We start from the raw sequence: 24,648 nt of genomic DNA on the forward strand, positions 1-24,648 counted from the left end.
GACAACTCTAACCGAATTACTTTATATTGAATACATTAGCACAGTTCCTAAAAGAGCAAGTTTTGAAGAATACAATAGTGATTCTATAAATCGTAATTGATCTAATACTGCCACGATGTGCCTGATCTCGATATCTTCTTGCTGAATTGCAATGAGCGTCTTTTCATGAAATATCAGAACCGGCAAACACGATTTCCATTGGAAACGATTACGTCGAGGACATAATTTGATTTCGATTTCTCAGGACCAGCTCAAGCAGTTGATTCAAATCTCCGGTTCTACGTTCTGATGTCGCGACAAATATTAATGCATTTATTTCGACTTACTGACTGAACTGTTAACCAAACTCAGGATCAGTGGAACTCCACTCGGATTCACTACGTCATCATCAAGACATTATCACTTAGAGATTAATAAGGATAAAAGTTTTGTCAAGCCCAACCAGAAACACATGTAAAAGGAAAAAACGTTCAGTGCGGCAATATGGCCCGCGAAAGCAATTTGCGTATAAATCTGTACCCAACGACTTCAATAATTTTCAATGAGCTGCGAGAGAAACCAATCACAATTTTCAGCACCAAAATAAGAAAAAAAGACTTTGAAAGCAACGCGATATTCCAGCACTTATCATCATTTTCCTTATAGCTCGTTTCTTATATTGCTTTCCAAGGCACTATTTTGCAAAAATAGGATTTTTAATATTTCCAGCAAACTGTAACACTCGATCTTAACATGATGTAGATAACATCATCGCAATTAGAAAAAAAAAATTATCCAAAATTACTAATTTTCAATATGGCCTTCATAAGAAAAAACAAAGTTGATGATGGTTCTCGAAAATCGAAACGTCGGATTTCAAATATAACATCGACACTTTGTACAAGGTGCGGCGAAAAGCAGGCGGTTTTAGAACAAGTACTACTCAACGGTTATAATGAATGTTATAATGGCTGTGCTTCAACAGGCATTTCATTCTTTTTATCATAGCATTTTATTATTATCTTTAAATTGTCACCATGAAGCCATCGTGGACGTTAGAACATCGAATATTAGTTTGCAATTGTTTTGTTAGGAGTGGCGAGTCTCAGACTGCACTTTAGATTTGGGGACATTTTGTGGCCTCCTCGCTCGCCTGACCTATCCTTATGTGATTTCTTTTTATGAGGTTACCTGAAGGTCTGTGTCTACAAGATTAAGTCTCGTACATTGGAAAAATTAAAAGAAACAATTCTACATCAAATCATTAAAAGCAACGGAGGCCTACTGAAACGTTTTCAACGTTGAGTCCACTGGAGTGGACAGCACACGGTAGATGTAATTTTCTGTTCATAACTATAAAATGCCATGTTTTCGACCATATTGTCATAATAATAAAAAAACAAATTTTATTATATAAACTATATTCTAAAAATGCTTCGTTGCGGAAATACAGGGTGTGAAAATTTTATTGTCTGAAATTTAATGTCTCACGCACGGGTAAATAAACGGTATTGGTGACTAGTAAAATGCCGACAATTTCACTACCAAACAGGCAAGTACACAACAAAAAAATTTATATCTTCATATAAGTATTTCTTCTCTTAAGAATAATATAAAAGAATGAAAAAATGTTTTTTATTTATTTACTCGGAAATGGTGCATCCTACGAAAAAAAGTCACGAGACCTTTTTTCTTCCAAATCAAACACATCATTAAAAAAAGAACAAAATATTGGAAAAGAACAGTGACGTATCACATTTTTCCTTTAAAATATCCAGCAATTATCATGCCCGCACGCCACTGGTTACACAGCAGCCACTGTTTTTAGAGTAAAATACGTACCGTTACTAACTCTCAAACCTTGCAAAATTTCATTAAAATGTCTCAAGTAGTTTCGGAAATATTTAAAAAATTGTAATTTTTTAAAGACATTTTCACACCCTGTATTTCCTCAACGAAGCATTTTTGGGATATAGTTTACATAACAAAATTACCTTTATTTTAGCTGTAGAATACGCTCCCGAAGTTATGTACCGTACTTAGGAAACACCCTGTATATCAAAAAACTAATGATTCTCTGACTATATCAAAAACACTAGATTTACATGCCGCACCCCATAGAAGCGAAAAAGTCGCAGTGGTAAAGTGTCATTCATTGTAAATTAGCTCGCGAAAATGTTGAGATTTTTTTTTATTTTAGAAAAACATTATCCAAAGTTGATTTTTTTAGAGCACTTTCGATTTTTTTTTTAATTTTAAAACGGCATATTCTTAAACTTAAAGACGCGCAACTTTGACTTGACTTGATCCATCTATAGTATGTTTTATGGTTACCGAGATCCCCTTGGTTGGTTGCCAGAGATGGTCACTCTGTATACGAGTATATGCCTAAATACACTCAAGATTTTCGATGCCATAAGATCCCGAATGATATTAGATTTTTCAACAAGTGTGAGTAAGTTGCTGGTCAGCCTGATTAAACCACTTTATATCGTTTACCATAATCCGTAAAAGAGAAGTTTTGATGGCGTCCAGCGATCTAATGATTATTAGAGCAGCGTGACCCAAATTGGTTGAGGCACCATTGCGCACTCGGCGCGGCAATACGGGAAGTACCAGCTACCTGCGTTTGTTTAGAGTAAAGTGCGTTACTAAACGTCATAATAAATCAAGAGCCGATTTCAGCCAGTGATTGGTACGGGCCTCGTACCTCAAATTGGTAAATGTTCTTTCCTCATTCCATTAAAGATAAAAGATGCCAATTCGACGCATCAAACGCTCACAAAAAAATCGGGCATATTGCCGCACTGAGTGCCCAGTGTGACATCATTTGGTAAAAAAAAAAATGTACTCTCATCCTCACGTGGTTCTGTAGAATCAGACTCAGTGTGGTTGCTTTAATCCGACATTAAAAGTAGATCTGTTTTTAAACATTTGAAAATCTCAATGGGGGCCAAATATGGCACATCACCATTAACGTTACTTTATAGACTTGTTTTCTCATTTAAATTTAACTTGCACATTTTTTGGTAATTAATAAGCTTACGCAGCTTAAGCTAACAGATATTTACTGGAAATATCTGGCATGCAAATTCCAAAGATCTTTTGGCAAATTTATGATTCGACCACTAATTAAAGCCTAAACTTAGCGAATTATGTGCATAGGACAGACATCAGTCATCAATGAGCGGTCAACAAACAAATCTGAACACCTTAAAACATCATAAAACTGGAACATGCCTTATAGCGATTATTGTCGCCATTGAGCAGAAGGCAAATTTCTATCACTCCATTTAATTGTCTTGGAGAGTTCTTTTTTTATGCTAAAAAACCGAAAATTGATGAGAATAACCATGGACTTCTATATTGTGACGACTATACATGTCCATACAAGTACGGGTTGTTCCAAAAAGGTTATGGTAATTTTAAAGAAGTTATGGAAAACATTGCGGTGAATAATTTTTGCATAGAAGCCCCTAGCAAAAAAACGAGCCGTTTTGACTCCAAAGCCAAAGCCATTTTTGTTCAAAAACATAATGTCAGCTCGTTGATACCAAAAGACGTTGGCATTTAATTAATTTTTATTGAGAATAACACAAGAAAAATTATAATAAAGGTTTAAGATAACGACCCCCAGGTTACGTAAATTAGTTCTTTTTAAATCGCACACCCGTTGTAAGATGGGCGAATTTTAATATACGAAAAGAGAAATTGTCGTCACTCTTCCCAGCAGTTCCTCATGGGTGGCTCTAGGAGGAGATTCATACACCAACAACTTGATCTAACCCCAGAAGAAAAAATCCAACAGCCTTAAATCAGGATTTCGCGCTGACCACTTGATAGCTCTACCTTTTCCGATTCATCATCAATAAAAATATTGGTTTAAACAATTCTGCACAGTACGGGCAAAATATGTAAGTGAACTGTCATGTTGGAGCCACATTTTATCCTGTATCTGCATAGGAACATTTTGGTAAACGTCTTCATTAATAGAAATTATACAAGGTGTCTCTAAAAGGTCTGTACAAAATTCTACCATAGATTTCTGAGGTCAAAACATGACGATTTAACCCAATTTACCTTAGTCCAAAAGTGGACGGTTTTCGAAATACAGGACGTCAAAGTGAAAACAAAAAAAAGCAAAAAAATTCATTTCTTGGTTGGTAATGCTATCAGCTAAGAAATCAGAATCCGTTTACATTTTCGATGCACAATGTAGAGGGCGTTGTCAGCGCTCGATGAACCCTCTTTAAAAGGGCATAACTTTTTCATCACCCGGTATAAAATTTATTTATGACTAAACTTGTGTTTTCCTACATTTTTTAAGGAAAAAAGGTCTCTTGTTAAAAATCTCTACGAGGCTTCCTTCTTGAGATATTTGAAGCTTAAAGTTCGCTGCACGTCTTGAACAATAATTTTAATGTACTACATATCTATTCTTACAGTTGGACCGAAAAAACTCAAAACTTAAAAATAGATTACAAATTACTTCAAAACATAGATGCCAAACATAAACATGAAAAAATTATACTTTTAGTAGATGTTCGAAATGACCACCATTGATTTGCATACAAAGATTAATCCGACGCAAGAAATTAAAATGTACTCTATTCATCAATTCTTCGTCGTTCTTTAAAATGTTTACTGCATTTTGAATTCGTCCCCATAGTTCCTCTTCACTATTTATGGCAGTGAAGTATACCATGTACTTTAGAGTCCCCCATAAAAAATAATCCATCGGAGTTAAATCTGGTGAGCGCGGTGGCCATGGTACCGGAGCATCATTTCCTTCTACCTATCCATCTTCGATCATTCTTTTAATGTAGTACATTAAAATTATTGTTCAAGACATGCAGCGAACTTTAAGCTTCAAATATCTCAAGAAGGAAGCCTCGTAGAGATTTTTAACAAGAGACCTTTTTTCCTTAAAAAATGTAGGAAAACACAAGTTTAGTCATAAATAAATTTTATACCGGGTGATGAAAAAGTTATGCCCTTTTAAAGAGGGTTCATCGAGCGCTGACAACGCCCTCTACATTGTGCATCGAAAATGTAAACGGATTCTGATTTCTTAGCTGATAGCATTACCAACCAAGAAATGAATTTTTTTGCTTTTTTTTGTTTTCACTTTGACGTCCTGTATTTCGAAAACCGTCCACTTTTGGACTAAGGTAAATTGGATTAAGTCGTCATGTTTTGACCTCAGAAATCTGTGGTAGAATTTTGTACAGACCTTTTAGAGACACCCTGTAGAACTATCGATGTGCTTTAGTGTCAATGAAAAAAACATATTTTGGGGCAAAATTACTCTGGAGCCCAAACGGCTCATGTGTGTCTTGGTATTTCTATGCAAAAAATACTCATCGCAATGTTCCCTATAATCGGGTCGGTTTAGATCATTAGCCAAAAATGCGTCATGCATTGATGCCGTCAATGATCTAGAAGAATTGGATTCAGCATTGTGGTTTACATTTTGCCCGCTTTTTTTTAACAAATTGGGCATTAATCTAAACGGGCGAAATCAAAGGTGATCGCGTTTCATATAGGCAGCGATTGTGCTGACACACGACGCATCTCTGGTACCCAAGTGATGTCTCAAAGGTCCTAATGCATGGCGGCCATCCTCTTCAAAAAGTAAGACCAATTTAGTGGAATTATTTCAGCCAAAATCTTGCAATTTCTTGTTACACCCACTTTTTAAACATTGTTGATCGAATATACAGGATGTCTCTAAATACATGGCAAAAAATTTAAGGGATGAATCCTGAGCCAAAATTTAAGATAAAAATTTCATATAAAGATATGTCTAAAAATGCTTCGGCTTTGATCTACAGGGCGTTAAAAAACTTTTTTTAAAACTTTGGTTTACTCCACACCAATACCAGATACAGAACATCTTAGAAATCGTATTGTTGAGTTTTGTGAGATAATATGCAATACACCAGGAACTTTCCATAAAGTATGACAGTCTATAAGAAGAAGAATAAAATCATTTATACTCACTTTCACATGAAATGCACCACCCAGTAATACTAATAATTAAGTCTTGTAATTTTGGCAAAATAATGCTTCATAATGGAGTATCAAATGATCAGTCTTTCAGTGAAAAGATACAACATTTGTTAATTAAAAAATTAATAATGAGTGACATCGCCTCGCACGGCAATGCAAGCACGTACTCTTCGCGGCATGCTTTAGCAACAAATGATCAATATTCTCCTGGGGTATTTCATTCCATGCTACCTCAAGATGATGTCGTAGGTCATCCACATTGTTTGGAGGCCTCGGCAAATTTCGAAGACGGCGACTCATCATGTCCCAAAGATGTTCGATGGGCGATAGGTCCGGTGACCGTGCAGGCCAAGGCAGTATTTCCAATTGTGCTTCTTCAGGTATTGTCGAGTAATGTTCGCACTATGTGGTCTTGTATTATCCTGTTGGAAAATGCCATTTGGTAAAGTTTGTATTAAGGGTACTAATACTGGCCTCAAAACATTGTTAATGTAGCGACGTGCGTTTAGGGTGCTTGGAATGAATACAAGAGAAGATCTTCGACCAACACATATCGCACCCCAGACCATAACACCAGGTGTTAAAGCTGTGTGGCGCCTTTCACAAAATTGCAAATTTCTTCTTTCACCTCGGTACCGTCTGACTCTTCTACGACCATCATTGATCCATAAATAAAATCGCGACTCGTCACTGAAGACGATATTGTTCCACTTATGACTCCAATCAACTCGTTCTTGACACCAGACCAATCTGGAAGCTTGGTGTTGGGCGGTTAGTGGCAGTCGTAGATTTGGGCGATATGAATGCAGGCCAAAAGACGAAATTCTTCTGTAAACTGTTGCCATCAACACCCGACGATTTAGAACTCCCATCCAATCTATTGCAACGGACATTGTTGTTTGAAATCGATCACCAATGGCCATCCGTCCAAGAAGTCGATCTTCACGTGCATTGCTGCTACGGGGAAGACTTCCAACTGGACAATGTTGCTGAACTCTTTCTTCAGGTCATGAAGATCTTATTCTAGCAATCGTGGTGTGGTCCCGATTCATTCTTCAGGCAATCTCACAGAAAGAAAGTCTACCCTCCTTCATGCCGATAATTCGCCCTCTGTCGAAATCCGAAACGTGGGAAAAATCTCGACGCTGTCTCATTGGGGGCATCTTGAGATGTCTCGTTCACAGTTCAACAACAAAATAAACTGATACTTCCTTGTAAATATTATTTTATTTATTTACGATTGAATAAAAAATCTAAAAGGTCAATGGCAAAAAAACCACCAGCATTCTTTCTTTTTTACTGAAAGTCTGATCAGTTGATATTCCATTATGAATCATTATTTTGCCAAAATTACAAGACTTAATTATTAGTATTACAGGGTGGTGCATTTCATGTGAAAGTGAGTGTATATTAGTAGGTGAGGGTCGTTTTCAGCAGCTATAAAATTAAAACAAAATCATATTAAATAAAGTAATAATAAGACTAAAAAATTAGAAAACTCAATTGCATATTTCAGAAATTTATCTAAAGGGTTTAAAATATTAACGGAAAAAAAATGTGATAAATAAAAGCTTTAAACCCATAAATCCACATCTCCTCGTATGTGCACTCAAAGACTGAAAATTTCCGCTGATAGGAAACATTCGGCGTATATGCACAAATTTTCAGCAAGTTTCGATAAAAAATAAACAAATAATTAAAGAAAAACGAAAAAAAGTGTAGTTTTTAACACCCTGTAGACCGAAGCCGAAGCAGCATTTTTGGCCATATCCTTATACGATATTTTCGTTTTAAATTTGGCTCAGAATTCGCCCATTGAATTTTTTAACATTTATTCAGAAACACCTTGTATACACATAAGATATTTGGGTGACGTCACGTCTTCCTATTTCGCCGCCATCGGTTACTGCTTAATTTGTCAAAAGGGCAGGTCAAAATTGTAAAAAACAATGTTACATCCATGAACCATGACTACATTGTGGAAGAAAAGATCGATGCAAGAACCTACAGGAACGTCTGTGTTGGTTGTAAAATCAGATAGGGATACAGAAAATCGGGCATGTGGATGAGACCCATTAATCCAACAAAGCCCTTGCTCGCATAGCGGAAGAAACAGCAAGAATGAGAGTTTTAACATTTGCTGCTCAACGGCAAATACAGTTGTGGACAAAAGTATGGAATATTTTTTGAAACAGTATTTTCTTGGTGATCATTTTTGTTTTCGTCTTCAAAGTTTGTTGATAAGGTAAAGGAATGTTTCTAAATTTACCGTACAATATTTGGCTTAGGAATATATTTTTTTTTTATAATTATTAAAAACAATTTTTTTGTTGGACAAAAGTATCGAATACTGAGTAATATTGTTGTTTATGGGGACATTATCAGTTATTCAGTCCAGTTGTGTGGTGCATTTTATAGGAAATATGCCAAAGAAAAAGTATTTTTCCGAAAATTTTCGAAATTCAATAGTCCAAATGTTACATGATTGATACAACTAAAAAGACGTTGCAAAGACGTTAAAAATCAGCCAAGGGGCCATTTTTAATATTTAACGAAAATTTGGCACTTACGGGGTTATAAAAGATGGTCTAAAACCTGGACATCCAAGAAAAACGAATGCCCATGCCCCATGCCCAAAAATCGTTACACCTTCCTATACCTAAATGTACAGGTTTTCTTCGAAAAATAAGATTTAAGAAAAGGTAGCAAAATTAATAATTCGATTAGTCATATGTTTATCTCTTATTTCGAGTAATAAAATATGGGTGTTCTATTTAAATTAAGCAAGTTATTTCCTTTCAAAAAGAATGCAATTTTCATGTTATTTTTTGGACGCACTGTATGAGATATTTCAATTTTAATAATTCTGATATAAAATACGTCTCATATCTAAGGTTTGGTATGAATTTCGATTTACTCCAGTTTAAACTTCCTTCAAAACAAAGTTTTTAAAATTGCATGATTTTGTTTAAAAAAAACTTAATTATTTCGAAATCCTTAAGATTTAGGACAAGTAAACCTTAATGAAACTTACATTTATTTTTCTCAAGAAATCTAAAACGATATTAATATATGGGGTGTCCTATTTAAAAAAACATAACTTTGATATTTTTCACTTATTTAGAACACCCTGTATAAAACAAAAACAATTTTAGAAAGTACCAATAATCGAGTTTTATATAACGCAAAAAAAAGAAATTCAAAATATTAAATTGTTTAGCCGTAATCTTCCGAGACCGCACTAAATGACCACCCTGTATATTGTTTTATCCATTATTTTGTCAATAAAAACCAACTGCCCCACACCAGATGCTGCCATTGCACCCCAAACCATTACGGAACCACCCCCGTGTTTGATGATGCTCAAGAGATTTTTGGGATCCAGCTCAGAATTTTTCGTTCGCCATATTTTCGACCTCTTTTTTTGACCAAATATCTCAAATTTACTTTCATCTATAAAAAAAAATCGTGTACCAAAATTCTAGTGGTTCTGATAAGTATTTTTTTGCAAAGGCCACTCTGAGGGTTCGATTTTGAGCACTAATAGCTGGCTTTTTACAGGGTATACGACCATGGAAACCTTGCGAATTGAGTGCTCTCCGAATAGTACTAACATTTATAGAAGTCCCCTTCTGTTCTGATATATCTCCGGCTAATTGAACTGCACTGATTTTAGGATTTTTTTTAACCGTCCTTGTTATATCACGTATATCAAGAGGTGTTAATTTCCGTGGACGTCCAGAACGAGGTTTATTGCGCACACTACCCGTAGCTTCATACTTATCCCAAATTTTTTTTATAGTTCTGTAATGTCTCTTCATTATATTTCCAATTTTCCGAAAAGACTTGCCCTCTCGCCGCAATGTTACTATAAGTTTGCGTAAATCTTCTGATATTTCAGTTCTTTTATGATTTTCACTACGTTTTGCCATGTTGTTACTTATTGCATATTGTATTAACAGCCAAACAATTAACAAATCGTACGGATTACTTCTTCACTGCATGCCACTTAGTTTTAACTGATCTCTAATGAACAGACTGTGTACTCATTTTTGCATCGTATTTTATGGAGTCCTGTGATTCCCCAAAGTCTACCTTGTTGCCAATTGTATATAAACATGTTTTTAAGTGGTAATTATGAAGACAATAGAACGAACATTCTACCGTATTCATAACTTTAAATAAGGTTTTTTAAATATTTTTTACTACGAGATAAATTGTACAACTTTTAAGTGTGTACTCACTTTTGCCGCTGACTGTACCTCAAAATATTAGTTTATTTAAAGTTTTGTATTATTTATAATAGATTTTACGAAGTGTCCCATTCTTTTGTCCAGCATAATTTCTTGTTTTTATTTTTTTATATTTGTAGAAATGAACTTATTTGTTTTTGTTTATAATGTTATTAAATATGTGCTTGAGTTATTGTATGAGATTTTTATTTTTTAATGTTCAACTCTTTTGATATAAAACTATGATGGTTTAAAGTATTCAAAACTTTTGTCCACAACTGTATGTAAACGGAGGTTGTTTAGTGGTTAGTCAGCGTTCCTAACCATTGTCTGATGTGTTTTGATACTGAAAATAGCGACTTGTTATAGCTAAATTGATAATTACCAGAGACAAGAATCAATAGAATAAATCAAAATTCGGAGTCTACATTTTGGCCCCGTGCATTATTAAGTACTGAAACTGGAGTTGCGGCAGCAGAACATTAGCGGTACTTCCGTCTTCACTTTCTAATGCATTTTTAATGAATCCTCAGGGGAGACACGAAATCTCCAAGTTGATTCAGTTCGAAAACGAATTTATCAACGTAATTCACAATATCATATAAGGTGTTATCTGTGCACAAAGCCCTGAGCCAAAATATAAAATACCGAGAGACGCAAATTTATAACAAATTACCCAAACCAACCAAATTAATGATTTACAACTGCAGGAAATATTTTGGGTTTGCAAACCTTGGTACAGAGTTCAAATTCCGCACATTCAAAGCCGAGACTTCCTCCAAAGTCTTGCCAAGATCCACTCGTATTTCAAAAGACCTCGCGGTTTCGATGTTTATTTGATCGGACTAGAGGGTTTTACGACCACTTTTTGTTCTAAATGAACTAATGTATTCAAAGAACCGGCAAGGATATACGTTATTGGAGCCAGTGTTCGCTTCCAGATTTAATTTATCAATGAAAACAGTCGTAAAGGTTAATTTTAGACAGAGATGAACTTGAGCAATTAAATGCGCAACACATGGAAAATAATTCCAGGACAACATGTTATTAGAAGGTGTTTCGTGTTGAGGCTGAATTGTTTAAAATTTAGAGAACCGCGTTAAAACTTTCCCAAATTTGTACTATTAAATTGTGGCTTTCTCTCGCGAAATGATGAAATTTTTATATTCCACACCAGTGTATTTTGACAAAAAAAATCCTAATTTTAAATTTGTAGAGACCTCGACTGGCGCCAGAGCATTCGAATAACGCATATAAATCAAAACGTCCAGATTCCCGGTTTGCTTTAATAGCTGATTATTTGTATTAAAATATTTGATTCTTGGCATTCGCAATGTTCTCATTAGAATTTACAACGCAGAAGCGATCATCAATGAGATTTTAATTGAGAACGTATCCAACGAAAAACTGAAACTTTTCGAAAAAGGTCATTCTTAAACGTGGACCACAATCAGGATATACAGAGTGTTCGGTAGACGGTTTAGTTAATTTTTTTCTTGGTAACGGGGAAAGTGATTTGGGACCCATTCACCCCAATTCATCCCTATACAGGGTGTCCCACAAGTGTTTCATTATATTTCAGTGGGTAATAGTACATTGAAAAATAATATGACTCCCTATATAAACCATATTCCAATAATGCTTCATTAAGAAGATACAGGGTGTTAAACTTAAAACACACCTGGAATATTTCAACGTATCAGAGTATCAATGAACAGGCGAGCTCAATTATGTATTGAACAAAATGGCCACCAATTTGAACAATTTCTATAATGTCATAGCAAATAAATAATATTTAAAACAAACTTAATATTATTAAAACCATTTAGAGAATATCGTGCATATAGACGGTATTCAATTTTTTACTGGCAAACGATGCGTCGGACGAAAAAGAGTCAAGTGAGCATTTTTCTTCTAAATGAAATTAAACTTCTAAAAATAATTTTTATTTTGATAAAAAGCAGTGGCGCACCATGTTTTTCTTTAAAAATGAGCTGAGAGGTGTCCGTACGCACGTCACTGGTGAAACGAAAAATAGCCCTTTTACATAAATAAATGCGTCTACATTAACTCTCAAAACATGCCAAATTTCACTAACATATCTCAAACGGTTTTGAATATATCAATAAAAGTTAGATTTTTTAAGTAAAGTTTGACACCCTGTATCTTCTTAATGAAGCATTATTGGAATATGGTTTATATAGGAAGTCATATTATTTTTCAATGTACTATTACACACTGAAATATAATGAAACACTTGTGGGACACCCTGTATAAAAGCTCGCGATTTTCGAGATATGATTGTTTTTGTAATTTTTCGCAAATTTCACAAAATTTGAAATTTAGGCTTTAATAACCTTATTTTTAATAGTGATAGCAGTTTGAACTAAATTTATTGTGTAGCGTGAATGTATGCATCTTCTAAATAAGCCATAAATATTAAAATCTGGACACTATAAGGACAAAAAAAGAAATAGAGGTTAAAACGAAACGAATAAATGATATAGTTTAAATTATCAGAAATAAAATTTCTTTCCAATCGAGATTCGTACCGATCTTCAAATGCGGTAAAAACTTATTTATTTTGTGCCCTATCTCATGATAGATCACATGTCACATAAAGTTTACAAAATCTAATAAATTCGTTGTCGTTTAAGAAAAACGACCATAAAAATCAACAGATAATGTTTTAACATTTTTAAAAGATTTTTTTCAAACTGAGCTCTACCATTATGTATACAACTTCTAAAACTTCTTCGAATTCCGACGGAGTTATTCGAAGCCGAACTTCTTCCTTCATTGTTTGAAATGCAGAATTTATTTTTCCTCAGCGTGCTCTAGATTGAAGTACTCAATCGTAAACTAATGCTTTAACAAGTCCTCCGACATCGAAATCTATAGGAGTTAAGTCTGGAGACCTTGCTGACATTGGTAACCGATTCACATATTAGGAAAGATGTTCTTTAAGTACTCTCTTACAATTTTTCGAAAGTGTCCTGGACAATCATCATTTTGAAATACTATGGGTCTATTTTCTTCTAAAAAAATTCACGTCAATAATCTTGAAAGTTAATTTATTTGAAAATCAAGACAATTTTCCCCACTGAGATATTCCAGCAAGTAATGTGGTTCTACATACTGCGAATAACACTTGCCTAAATATTGAGACTTAATTTTATTTAAACAAATGAAATAATTTTTTTTAATGCGGCTTCAAGTAATTACTGTCGAAATTCGAAGAGGCTCTAGAACTTGTATACACGACGGCGGAGCTCAATTTGAACACGATCTTTAAAAAATGTTAAAACATTATTTGTGGATCGTTATCGTTATTTTTTTTCAATGACGCCGAATTTATGAGGTTTTGTAAGCTTTGTGTGACAGGTAATACACCATTAGATAGGGTAGTTTGCCGCATTCGAAGATCTGCACAAATCTTGCTTGAAATAAAATTTTGTTTCTACTAATTTAAACTCTTTAATTTCTTTATTTCCTTCCAATCAACTACTCATTTTTCGTCCTTATTATACCCAGATTTTAATTTTTATGACTTATTTAGAAGGAGCATACATTAACGTTACATTCAGGAATTCAAGCCGATAGCGTTATTAAAAATAAAGCTATTAAATCTAAATTTGAAATTTTGTGAAATTTATAGAAAATCACAAAATAAAAGTCGCAGCTCGAAAACCGTTAGGTTTTGTATAGAGGTAAATTAGAGTAAATCGAATCCAAATAACTTCCCCTGTCACCAAAAAAATTTTGTCAAACCGCCCACCGAGCACCCCGTATATACGTGATTCACAAATAGCATTTATAGCAAGATCTTGTATCCAACCACCAAGCAATATCATAATGGAATGAATAGAATAACAGCCATTACACGCATAACAAACCAATCATCACCCATCGGGCACGTTTTTGGCAAGTTGAGTCCAAAAAATTTTGGGTAAATACCACGACGAGCAAAACTGAATTAGCGGGCGTGACGTCAGGGGACGCCTCTACTGACGTCGCGACGCTAATCTGCCACAATTTCAAACATTCCGCGTCTATATTAAAAGCCAAATGTCCTAATCGGGTTTACAACATTCGCAACTCGCGCCAGAGAAAGGTCAGAAAAGCGGAAAAGTTCAGTATATTTGGTTGAAGTTGAGTTAAGGCGGAGTTTGGTTCCGGAGGTTCAAATTGTGAGTTTTGTGTCTTTTGGATAACTGCAGGCTCAAATATGTCCGCTTGTGTTAATGAAAGGGTCTACAGGGTGAGTATCGTACTATTTTGGCGGCAAAAAGGGATTTTAACAGGCGATCATGCCAGTCGATTAAACCTCACGATGTTGTTAAAGAGCGATTTTTATTTTATTAATTTAATAAACATTTTATTAAACACAAATATCGTAACGAAACACAAAGCACATGGAACAACCATATTCATAAGCACCTGCCCACTTAGACACGAGATATTTCAGGTCAAGTGCAATTCTTTGAAAGTGATAGGTAGTTCTGAGTGTTTGTTAAACATGCCAACTAATTGCATTTTGTACGATTTCAAATGAACAATCAAGCAATAATTTCTAATTTTGAAAGTATCCTAATAACACGGCGTGGCGTGGCGCATCTAAAGCAATTTTGTAATCGTGACTAATAGGAAATTTCATGTGCGGAACTCCACCCTATCTTGTTCATTAAAAAAATGCCAAATTTGAACGTTCAAAGTACTGTAAACATGTTATTTTCATGTTATCTGATTTGGCACCCATTCATGATACTTTACGCGACTGAGCGCGTCAGAATTGTATAACTTTTTGCATGTTTATACGAACTTTATTGCATTCACACGTCTTGAAGTTAAGGTAGCTGCAGTTATTTCAGGGAGAAACTTTATTCAAGATTTATTTATTTTTGATTACGCTGACCAGGATGTTTCGAATACACATAAAATTAACGATAACTTTTAATTAACAATATTCTCACCTTTTATCAGCTACTTTTGAATTAATTGCGATCTTCCACTCAACGAATTTGACTTTTTTAGGACTTAGCCCTTCAACTGTTCTTAGCGTCACAGTCGTGTGAAGTGAATTATTGAAATGTCAGAGGCAAAGTTGCCAAATTTCTTCAAGTTATTTTATATATGTCATTTTGCTACTCTAATGAGGTCCTGATCAAAGATGATTGGCCTTTTCTTGAGTAATGATCTCTAAAAATTACCACAAGGTCCTAATTGATGAAACATCAACTGTATCGAGAAAAAAAACTTCGATAAGTAATACAAGTGTGAACTGACAACGTCGAAAAACTGTAATGACAAATTCCTGGAGGCGGTAATCAAGTTTAGTTTTGAGACATTGAAAAATGTTCATGATTTTTATCTCAAAACTAGGTTTATTAATTGGGCGATAAGATAGTAATATTTAATTAATTATATGCCTAAGAATAATTAAATTACCTAAGAATAATTATTAGCCTAACGACCTACAACTAGAGAGAAAGCTTTCGTTTCTCAAAACTTTCATTCTAAATCACTAAAGCACGCTTAATCTGGTTATTTCCATGTCGTTTAAATTGACCGCTAATAAGGGCCGCTATGTCATTGTAATGGTAACTTTACTTGGAAGAATTTCCACGGAAACTCACCAATCCCGTGTCCTTTATTTCAGCGGTTCTATGGTCGTGATAAAGTTCCCAGTATTCTAGAATAGCAGTAATGATTTGTCAGAAGGGTAATTATAGACGTCACACATACGAATAAGTATTAACGGTTAAAATTAGTCTTGAGACTTGACACTTCATAAATTTTATTTTAATTTTTACTCATTTTTTATAATCGAAAGTCCAAATTTTGACAGAGTTAAGAATGACTGATTAAAAAGCCAAAAAACAAATCTCATTAAACTCTGTATTACATACATTTTAATACACTAAAACGTGTAATGTAAAATATCTACAGTGCGTCCCAATAAGATCAAAATTAAATTGAAAGATTAAATGGATCAAAACCTTTTCATCGTAATAACAGAACGGAACCTCTTAATAATAATAATATGTTACATAAGACACCTATATATTTACGCGAATGTGATAATCGCCCCGATTGATGATACTCCGGTCCTGACTTAGGCTCGATGATTTTAAATTAGTTAGTTATGAATATTTTGAAAAATATTTACCGTTATGACGTCCGTAGTCGTCGCCGGCATAGAAAACAGGACAAGTGTCTGGACACGATCCAAATTCGCAAATTCCCCAGCTTTTGAAAATAGATCAAACATTCAATGTTACAACGGGAGCACGGGTCACTGTCAATGATCACCTTCTGAAAACCGAAAGATCTCATCAACAGGTCTGGTTCATTGGCTGGCATTGTCTATTGTTGCACTAAGCTCAGGTACAGGTCAGTTACACCAACTGACCTTAGCCAGTTGTTTCGTTTAACTCATTGTTATTGCCAAATCTTGTAGCAAGAGGCCGGCTTGAAATCCAAGGTTGCCCTCTTCAACAATTTTGCCGACAACCACACGAAGAAACAGGCAGTCAATCCTTTTTCCAATGACAAATGCGTTTCGAATCTACCTAAGCCTAAAATCTCCAAAGAAGATTACGGACGGTAAGTCTTCCTTGATATTAACAATTAACAGCGGTTCTAATAAAGTCTGGATCAGACCTGCTAAGGGGTCCCTTTCTGAGCAAAGGGCATTTAAGGCTACCATTCAAGTTTGCAAAGAAATGCTACAGTTGTGTGAAGTGATTGAGCAGTGTGGGGAACCCCTGTTTTTGCCCCATGAGAAGAATAATGACGATAGAAAAGTGATCAGTTTTGGAAATCTGTTCTCCGTAAGTCTCTGCTTTCAATTAATGATAAGGTCATCTGAACTATAATTTGCTTCTTTCCGTCACAGATTTACCAGGGAATTTCCGATAAAGTTGTGGGAATGTTGATCAGAGCTAGGAAACACCAGTTGGTGGACTTCGAGGGAGAATGTTTATTCCAAGTAAGTCTATATTGCAATTTCACTGTGAACTGGGAGTTTGACTAACATTTCTATTATAGAGGAGAGACGACCACGTCCCAATCATTACTCTGAAACCTTATAAACAAATCTATCAAATCCTGAAAGAGAAAATCGACACAGCCGCCCAACAACTCAAAGAAAGCATAGCGACTTATGGTGAATTGGACACTGGAAATTATTTTTAATGCTAAATTTAAAGCACTTTATTTAGCAAATTGATTTAACTGCAATCTTAAAATAACTGCGAGGACCACACATTAATTAATACTGTAACTTCTCTGGCCACCAAGTTTTAATAATCGAAACATGATCAGAGTAATTCCATGACAAGACACTTTAGGGCCGAATTGCTAATGTTCTGACGGCATTTCTATAGTTGAAAAATCACACAAAACAGTTTTCAATACGTTTATAATTTGGTCTTGAAAATGTGTGCTAGTGCAAAAGAGTCGTTTTTGCAATAACACAGAGCGTGTTTAGAATATGTTTATTCACTATTAATAATCATATTAAGGTCGCAATTGAATATATCACGGCGTCTCAAAAATAATTTATAATAATTTTGGAACGCCCTGTATTACTCTTTTTGGAAATGAAGACAAGGATTAACAGTGATATAGGTTTAGAATATTATTAAGTTATTATACGTATATGTATAGTTAGCAGTTGTACATACATTTTCTGATCGACAGTTATTAGCAAATTATTTATCAATTATCTTGTTTTTATACTTTTCCTTTTTGTTCCTCACTACAATAATTGTTTATTTAGACTAACGTACTTAAATAGATACTTTTATTTATTTTTTTATTTTATTTTTACATTGGAATAAAGTAAATCAATAATTTACAGTCTTTCGTTTGTCCCCAGTTGCCCACTACTTAATTTTTTCTGTTAATTTCTGAAGACCATGCACATATATGGTAAATGGATCAAAAAATGGTATAAATATTTATATTGTCATATCCTATATTTTCCTTCACCATTCAAATTTATCACTGCACCAACTTTGCAATACGGTACAACGGCCATGTCACATTGAATGGGTCACAGCAAGTCTCCATTCCCTGTGCATGACTGTTCAGTCCACTCCATTCGATATAATAGGAAATAATCTAAAAAATACTTTGAGAATCACAAAAATAAATGTACTAAATTAATTAATAGTTCAAATACACACTATTTGTCCATACCACTTTTCCAACCCACCTTGTAGCATTGAAAATAATTTTAAAATATAGTTTCACGCATCTTCCGACCAATTGCCCATAAATCAATATCTACGACTAAGTTATAATATTCATTATGCTACGATGCTAGAAAGGCACAAAATTTGCAAGATAAACCTAGCCAACATGACAATCAGCTTCTTCCTAACAGATGTGTATTGTAGATTACCTACAATCGAGCTTTAAATATTGCAATAGTAACTGCATTCGTACCGTTGCAAAAACTTATAAAGATCGGAAACTCAATCGATGTTTCTGAATCTGAAATCTCCTCAAATAAAACCCAACATTGAGCTTACATAACTTTTATTTTAGTACTAAATATTAAATTAGGTATATAAATTGAAAACTCAATCACAAAAACACTCAGTTCTCTATACACACGCTTAAAAACGGAGTAACAGATATTAATGTTAGTAAGTTGTAAAAAATAAAACCTCCAAGTAAATTTGGATACCCTTTAAATGCACTTTACATATAGGTAGGCCTTGTGATTAAAACTCCGACGGTCACCCCTCTCTTTCAAGACTTGCTATAGAGGGCAAGTATTAATCACCCAGTATATTCCGTGACGATCGCAGTTTCCTCGCTGTGCCATTTACAATACTTAATATTCTTTAATAAATCTGCCTCCATTCTCTCATTGTTATTACTATTAATATTAAACAATACATGCACAGGATGCGTCAAACAAATCGTCTGGCGATTATGGGTTTTACAACATAGAGAATTTTTGACACACCCTGTAGTTAGAGCAACTATATACAGGGGTTATTACTTGTTCAAACGAATAACAGAGAATTATTGTTGTTCATCGAGAGTTTGACTAGAGTTCTTGAATGGTTCTTCAATAATGAATCAAGAAACTCTTATTGCATCTGACCATTAAGACTTTTTAGGTTTACATTTCTATTCATGTCATAATATAAGAACGTATCCTTGTTTCAAATCATTAGAACTTCTGTCTTTCCTTTGCATTTTGAGTGATATCAAAAAAAAAAAATTGGTGGTTTTTGTGCTTACGTTAATGCTGAAAAATCAGGCGTTTTAACAGTGTCAAAGTCTCGACTCAAATAAACTGGACGAAAGTCTTTTTATTTCACGTTTTAGTGCTTAAATTACCCTTTTACCAGGCTGGTTTCGACATTATTAGTGTGAAAAAATAACTATTTTTCTTAAACCTAAACAATTAAGATTGACCGCCAAATGAAAATCCAAATCGCCCCGGCTCCACGCTCCTCTTCAGTTTAGTTGTCGCAATACTTCCTTCATTTGTGATTTTTCTGCAATTTAAAGAATGATGCACTTTTTGCGCTTTACCGGTTCTGGCGGTTCGAGGGCCGCTAAAATGGCCTCGTCAAATACGTTCTTTAGCCCTTTCTGAGTCAAAGCCGAGCACTCTACATATTTGACCGCTTTGAGTTCTTTAGCCAGTTTTTCTCCCGCCTCTATCGAAATCGGTTTTTGCTTGTTTTTTGCTAGTTTCTCAATGGTGGCGCCGTCATCGCGCAAGTCCACTTGGGTACCCACCAGTAGGAACGGTGTCTTTTGACAATGATGGGTTATTTCGGGAACCCACTGAACATCATTAATACTATCATTGAAAGCTGTATTTAACCAGTAGAAAATGGGAACTTACCTTTTCTTTTACGTTTTCAAATGACGATGGACTGACCACTGAAAAACACACAAGGAAAACGTCGGTTTGTGGGTAGCTCAGGGGTCGGAGTCTATCGTAGTCTTCTTGACCTAAATGGAAATTGAAATATTATGAATTTGATATATATTTTGGGTAAATGAATGAAAACGTTTTTCTATGAATATTACCGTAACCATGAGATGGAACAATGGTAGAGTAAGAAGTTTCAAAGTTTTAAAGTCGGGTCTGCTTGAAGCTCAGGTGAAACTTAATATACATTTCTGTACAGCAACTTACTAAACTATGTAAAACATCTGTAGATATTTTTTCATATTCAGGATAATAAAGGATTAAATTACTAAATAAAGATACATCATTTAAAAAAATGGTAAGAAGACGTTGAACCATCAGAGGCGTATGGATAAACTCATTTTTTAAGCATTGCCAATGTCAAACGTTTAATGGTAAATAGTAACTGGCTTAATCAACGCCCTACGTTGACAGTTCACCACTTACTAGTTTTTTTAAGGATCATTCCCTAAATTTTAAGCAAATATTACCAGGAAATAATAATATATGAAATGATTCAGTATGCAGCAATACAATATCTTTGAAACATATCTACCTTTTTGAATTTGACTCATTGAATTGAACAGTTTAAGGCAAATATTTCTGTCATCACAGACAGTACCTTCACGGCACTGATAGCTTTCTGATAAAGTAATTTGCATCAATATCGCATTTAATCAAAATACATAGTTCTAAGAACTTCGATTTCCTGAAATTAGATTTGCTTGCAAATATTCATTTTATAATTTCATTAAATTGTATCTACCACTACACAAACGATAAAAATTCCAAAAGTAAACCTCACTTTTATTTTAATTATGGTTGCCATGGAAATTCTATGTCAAATAAAACGTTACCCTCTACGTTAAGATTCAAGATAGGTAATTTTTTTTCTTGGATTTGGCTATGTTATATGTAATTAATTAAGCTTAATTTAGATAAGTGTTTGTAATTTTATAATAACTGGTAAAATCTAATAGTGGAAAAAGATAGAAAATACTCTGCGGTTTAACCTTGACGTTCGACTGATAATAAAATATTTTATGACCTTGGTATATAATATATTATTGTTTAGAACTACATTTTAATAGAAATAAGATGGAGTTATTAAAACAAGTTCAATCACACATTATGTTCATGGCTGCATATAAAAGTTTCTAAGGTTATTTAACATGTCATATTAATAAGCCTTTAAAATTATAAAATTTTGACCAAACACCTCGAGAAACTTTAAAGCACTGTACAGAATCTTCTAAGATAGCAGTAAACATTTGTTACATACATATATGTGACAAATGTATGTATTACATTTGTTGTCTTAACATTGCCAAAATTAAACTAAAAAATTCAACCTAGTTATGTGATTTACTTTTAGATATAGAATCTAAAATGTTCAAAAATTATTTAATGTAATGCGAGAGGGCCACAATATCATAAAACTTCAATTTTTATCATAGAGTATTCTTTTTTATGCTGATTTCAAATACATAGAATTTTGTGGTATTATCTCTAATACTTTTCACTCAAACCATTATTTGTGTTTCATAAGAATAATGTGTAAGACAAAGCATTTACTTTAATTTGAATAAGCAAAAAAATGTTAAATTAAGGTGATTTGATTGACTTACACATTATCATTTCAGAACAAAAATAATAGGTTTGAATATGCATGCCTATGCAAGGTGCTCCTTGTGGAGTTTTCCTTGCCTTTTGGAAGCTTAGCATCGAATGTATTGACAAAATGTCATTAAGATGAAGAAATAATTTGAAGCCATAACAGAAGACTAAAACAGTAGCGAACAAATAAAAATGTTTCTAAACCCATGTAAATAATTCCACTCTGCAAAGCTTTTACCTTCAGGCATGCAAAATTGCAAAATGTTCTTATTTTCTACTTGTAAAACTAAATAGTAGAAATTTCCAGAGCTCTCTCATTATCATGAAAACCTGTGACATCACAGTCAATAGGTAATTTCAAATAAAAGACAAACTCACTGAATATTTAGGAAGTCTTAATATCTATAAAAAATAATAATTTCAGCAATATTTTCATTGCAAAAAGAGCACAAGATGAAAAATTGAAATTGACAAAAATGTTGCATTTGCTGTGAATTGCCAAAAACATATCACTGAAAATTTAGCTATTAAAAGTTTCTATTCTAATAGGTCCATTGTTTATTTACCCTTGTTAATATTTAAAATAAGAGAAAATAAAATAGAGAAACAATAAAAAAACAGCCTATTATAAGTGTGCCTATAAAAAAAAGTTATTCATTGCTCCAGTTCTTTTATCTTGTCTTCTACTAAAAGCTTTTGAGTATTGTTTTAAATTTTAAAATTTAAAAGCCTAATTCTATTTTATATAAATCCATATTTATTATCATTTGCTAGGTCCTCTTTCTGGTTTACCTTATGTTGCATTAAACATAAAAATATATAGCAAAAAGGAAAACAACGAAAAGTGATTTGATCCAATTTAAAAAACACAAGAATTTAACCAGAAGATAATGTTGCACATATGTTCTAAACCAAATTTGAGGGCTTATGGCCATTAGCCTAAATATACACCTATTAACCAGACCATACTCTAGTAGCCTGATATAATGGGAACAGTTTGTTGACTAAACAAAAAATAAAAATTGACTAGTCATTACTAATATATCTATGAGACCTTTGTTATCATCCAATAATCATCTTATTATGGTCTTATGAGGCTAGATCACACCTTTTTAAAAGTAAACCCATGCTGTATTATATGAATCATATATCCAACTCTTATCATTGACCTATCACTGTATAGTTCGTTTCACATGGTAAGATAACTCTTTCTTTCTATTAATACTACAGACACAACTTCAATTTAAGACTATAAAAGTAGTATTTTCAGGTCTTCAAAAGTAAAAAAAAAAATACAAATATGAATGAAAATTACCTGCAGTATCAAATAATCCCAATGTATAAGGTTCACCACCAATCATCACTGTTACGGCATAGTTGTCGAAGACAGTGGGCACATATTCTGAAGGGAACTTATTTGTTGTGTAACTAGAAATAAACAAATAAATTAATTAGACACAGATTTATGGGAATTTTTTGATGAGTAATATTATGGATTTGTGTCCAGAAACTATGTTGACAGTAACTGTTCAAAAATTTGTTTTTCAATTAACTAAAACTTACCTAATAAGCAAACAAGTTTTACCGACAGCACCATCGCCGACTACCACACACTTAATAGTCTGCATCTTCAATAGGGCTCCTGAAAACACTATATTTAAAGTAGACCATCTGAGCTACTATTTCAAGCAATATGCTAGATGAAGTGTTGCTGCAACGTGAAGGTAATTGCACGTGAAAAAAACACCGTAAGTGGCATAATTTGGGTCCTATTATGCAGTTATTTTCATCGTACTGCTGCCATTTTTTACGTTGGTTAAGAGTCGAATTGAAGGCTTAAAGAGACCTACCTTGTAGCAATGTGCTGTTCAAATTATGTCTTTTGTAACACTAACAGTACGTGTGGCAGGATAATTAATAAATTACAACTGAATTGTTGCTAGAAAAAATGAAATTCTAAAGTTTTGGGTTGGGTTCGTTTTCTTTACAACTCACGTATTCTATCATGAAACTTCAAAATTGTGTTGAGATAAGCGACATCTGTGAAGATACGATAATATTTATTGACTTTTGAAGTTGACTGATTGAGAGACACTCGCCTTCTTAGCATTGATTACAACGTAGAAAATATACACTGCAAGGAAAGGTTGATGTTCTGATTTTGTTAGGTTAATTTCATTATTAATTTAACTCCAGCAAAAAAAATCTTAATTTAGTGAAATTGATATTAATTCCTATTAAGATGTTTCTGCATTGACGCCGCTTTTCCTGTTCGAGAAAATACTTATTAGAAATTATTCACCAACCAAGATGCTGAAACGAAGCCGCCAACGAACCAAATCAGTGGTGGACCTTCTCCACAAAAGTTTTGTCCTTACTTGTGTAGGGGTGACAGCCCTATCAACAGCTTATTTGGGGTACCGGTTTTATCTTTACGTGACTGTAAGCAGACCGCAATTCATTAAACAAAAGAAATTAACTGAGCAGAAACTGTTAGCAGAAGGAGCACATGAAAACCTTCAAGATACTGCACCAAATATTTCATAGAATTGTAATTTTATGTAAGAAGTGTAGTAAGTGTAAATTTATTTGTTGAAATTTGGAAGATGTATTATATACCTTATAACTTTTAAACTGCTTATAAGTTTTTTGTATCCCTGTCTTAATTGAGGTTTTAAATAAGGGGTCTGGGCACTAGTTGAGATATATAAGAAAAGGTCCATAATTATTGGCATTAGGAATAAATTTCTACTGTACTAGGTAAGTGTCTTACTTCTATGGAATTATTTATTTATTTGCTCTTGATTTTTCATGCAAATAAGATGAAAATAAATTTTTTTTGTTGCCTAAATTTCTCAA

At 33.8% G+C, this 24,648-nt stretch overlaps 3 protein-coding genes across 4 annotated transcripts in view; 1 reads left to right on the top strand and 2 right to left on the bottom strand.

Moving 5' to 3' along the window:
• LOC136350228 (uncharacterized) overlaps positions 1-16,566 on the bottom strand; it is a 31,137-nt gene extending 14,571 nt beyond the window's left edge. The window contains exon 1 of one of the 2 annotated variants that reach the window (XM_066301755.1): positions 16,393-16,566. The gene's annotated coding sequence lies outside the window, so the exon portion shown is untranslated. Of the gene's footprint in view, positions 1-15,196; positions 15,603-16,392 lie in introns of those variants that run through there. The other variant, XM_066301754.1, reaches the window with a different exon arrangement.
• On the top strand, positions 14,293-18,082 carry LOC136350242 (actin-binding Rho-activating protein-like). Its single transcript, XM_066301784.1, has 5 exons — positions 14,293-14,484; positions 16,684-16,829; positions 16,885-17,056; positions 17,122-17,214; positions 17,274-18,082. Exons 1-5 carry the CDS (start codon positions 14,452-14,454, stop codon positions 17,418-17,420), a joined length of 591 nt encoding a protein of 196 aa, XP_066157881.1. The 5' UTR covers positions 14,293-14,451; the 3' UTR covers positions 17,421-18,082.
• A 671-nt stretch (positions 18,083-18,753) lies between these two features.
• Cdc42 (Cell division cycle 42) lies at positions 18,754-23,820 on the bottom strand. Its single transcript, XM_066301785.1, has 5 exons — positions 23,640-23,820; positions 23,353-23,431; positions 23,105-23,217; positions 20,104-20,213; positions 18,754-20,042 (listed from the first exon to the last, which is right to left on the bottom strand). Exons 2-5 carry the CDS (start codon positions 23,415-23,417, stop codon positions 19,755-19,757), a joined length of 576 nt encoding a protein of 191 aa, XP_066157882.1. The 5' UTR covers positions 23,418-23,431; positions 23,640-23,820; the 3' UTR covers positions 18,754-19,754.
• Positions 23,821-24,648: the final 828 nt, after the last annotated feature.

This window comes from Euwallacea fornicatus, chromosome 2, assembly GCF_040115645.1.
Source record: "Euwallacea fornicatus isolate EFF26 chromosome 2, ASM4011564v1, whole genome shotgun sequence".
NCBI classification, from domain to species: domain Eukaryota; kingdom Metazoa; phylum Arthropoda; class Insecta; order Coleoptera; family Curculionidae; genus Euwallacea; species Euwallacea fornicatus.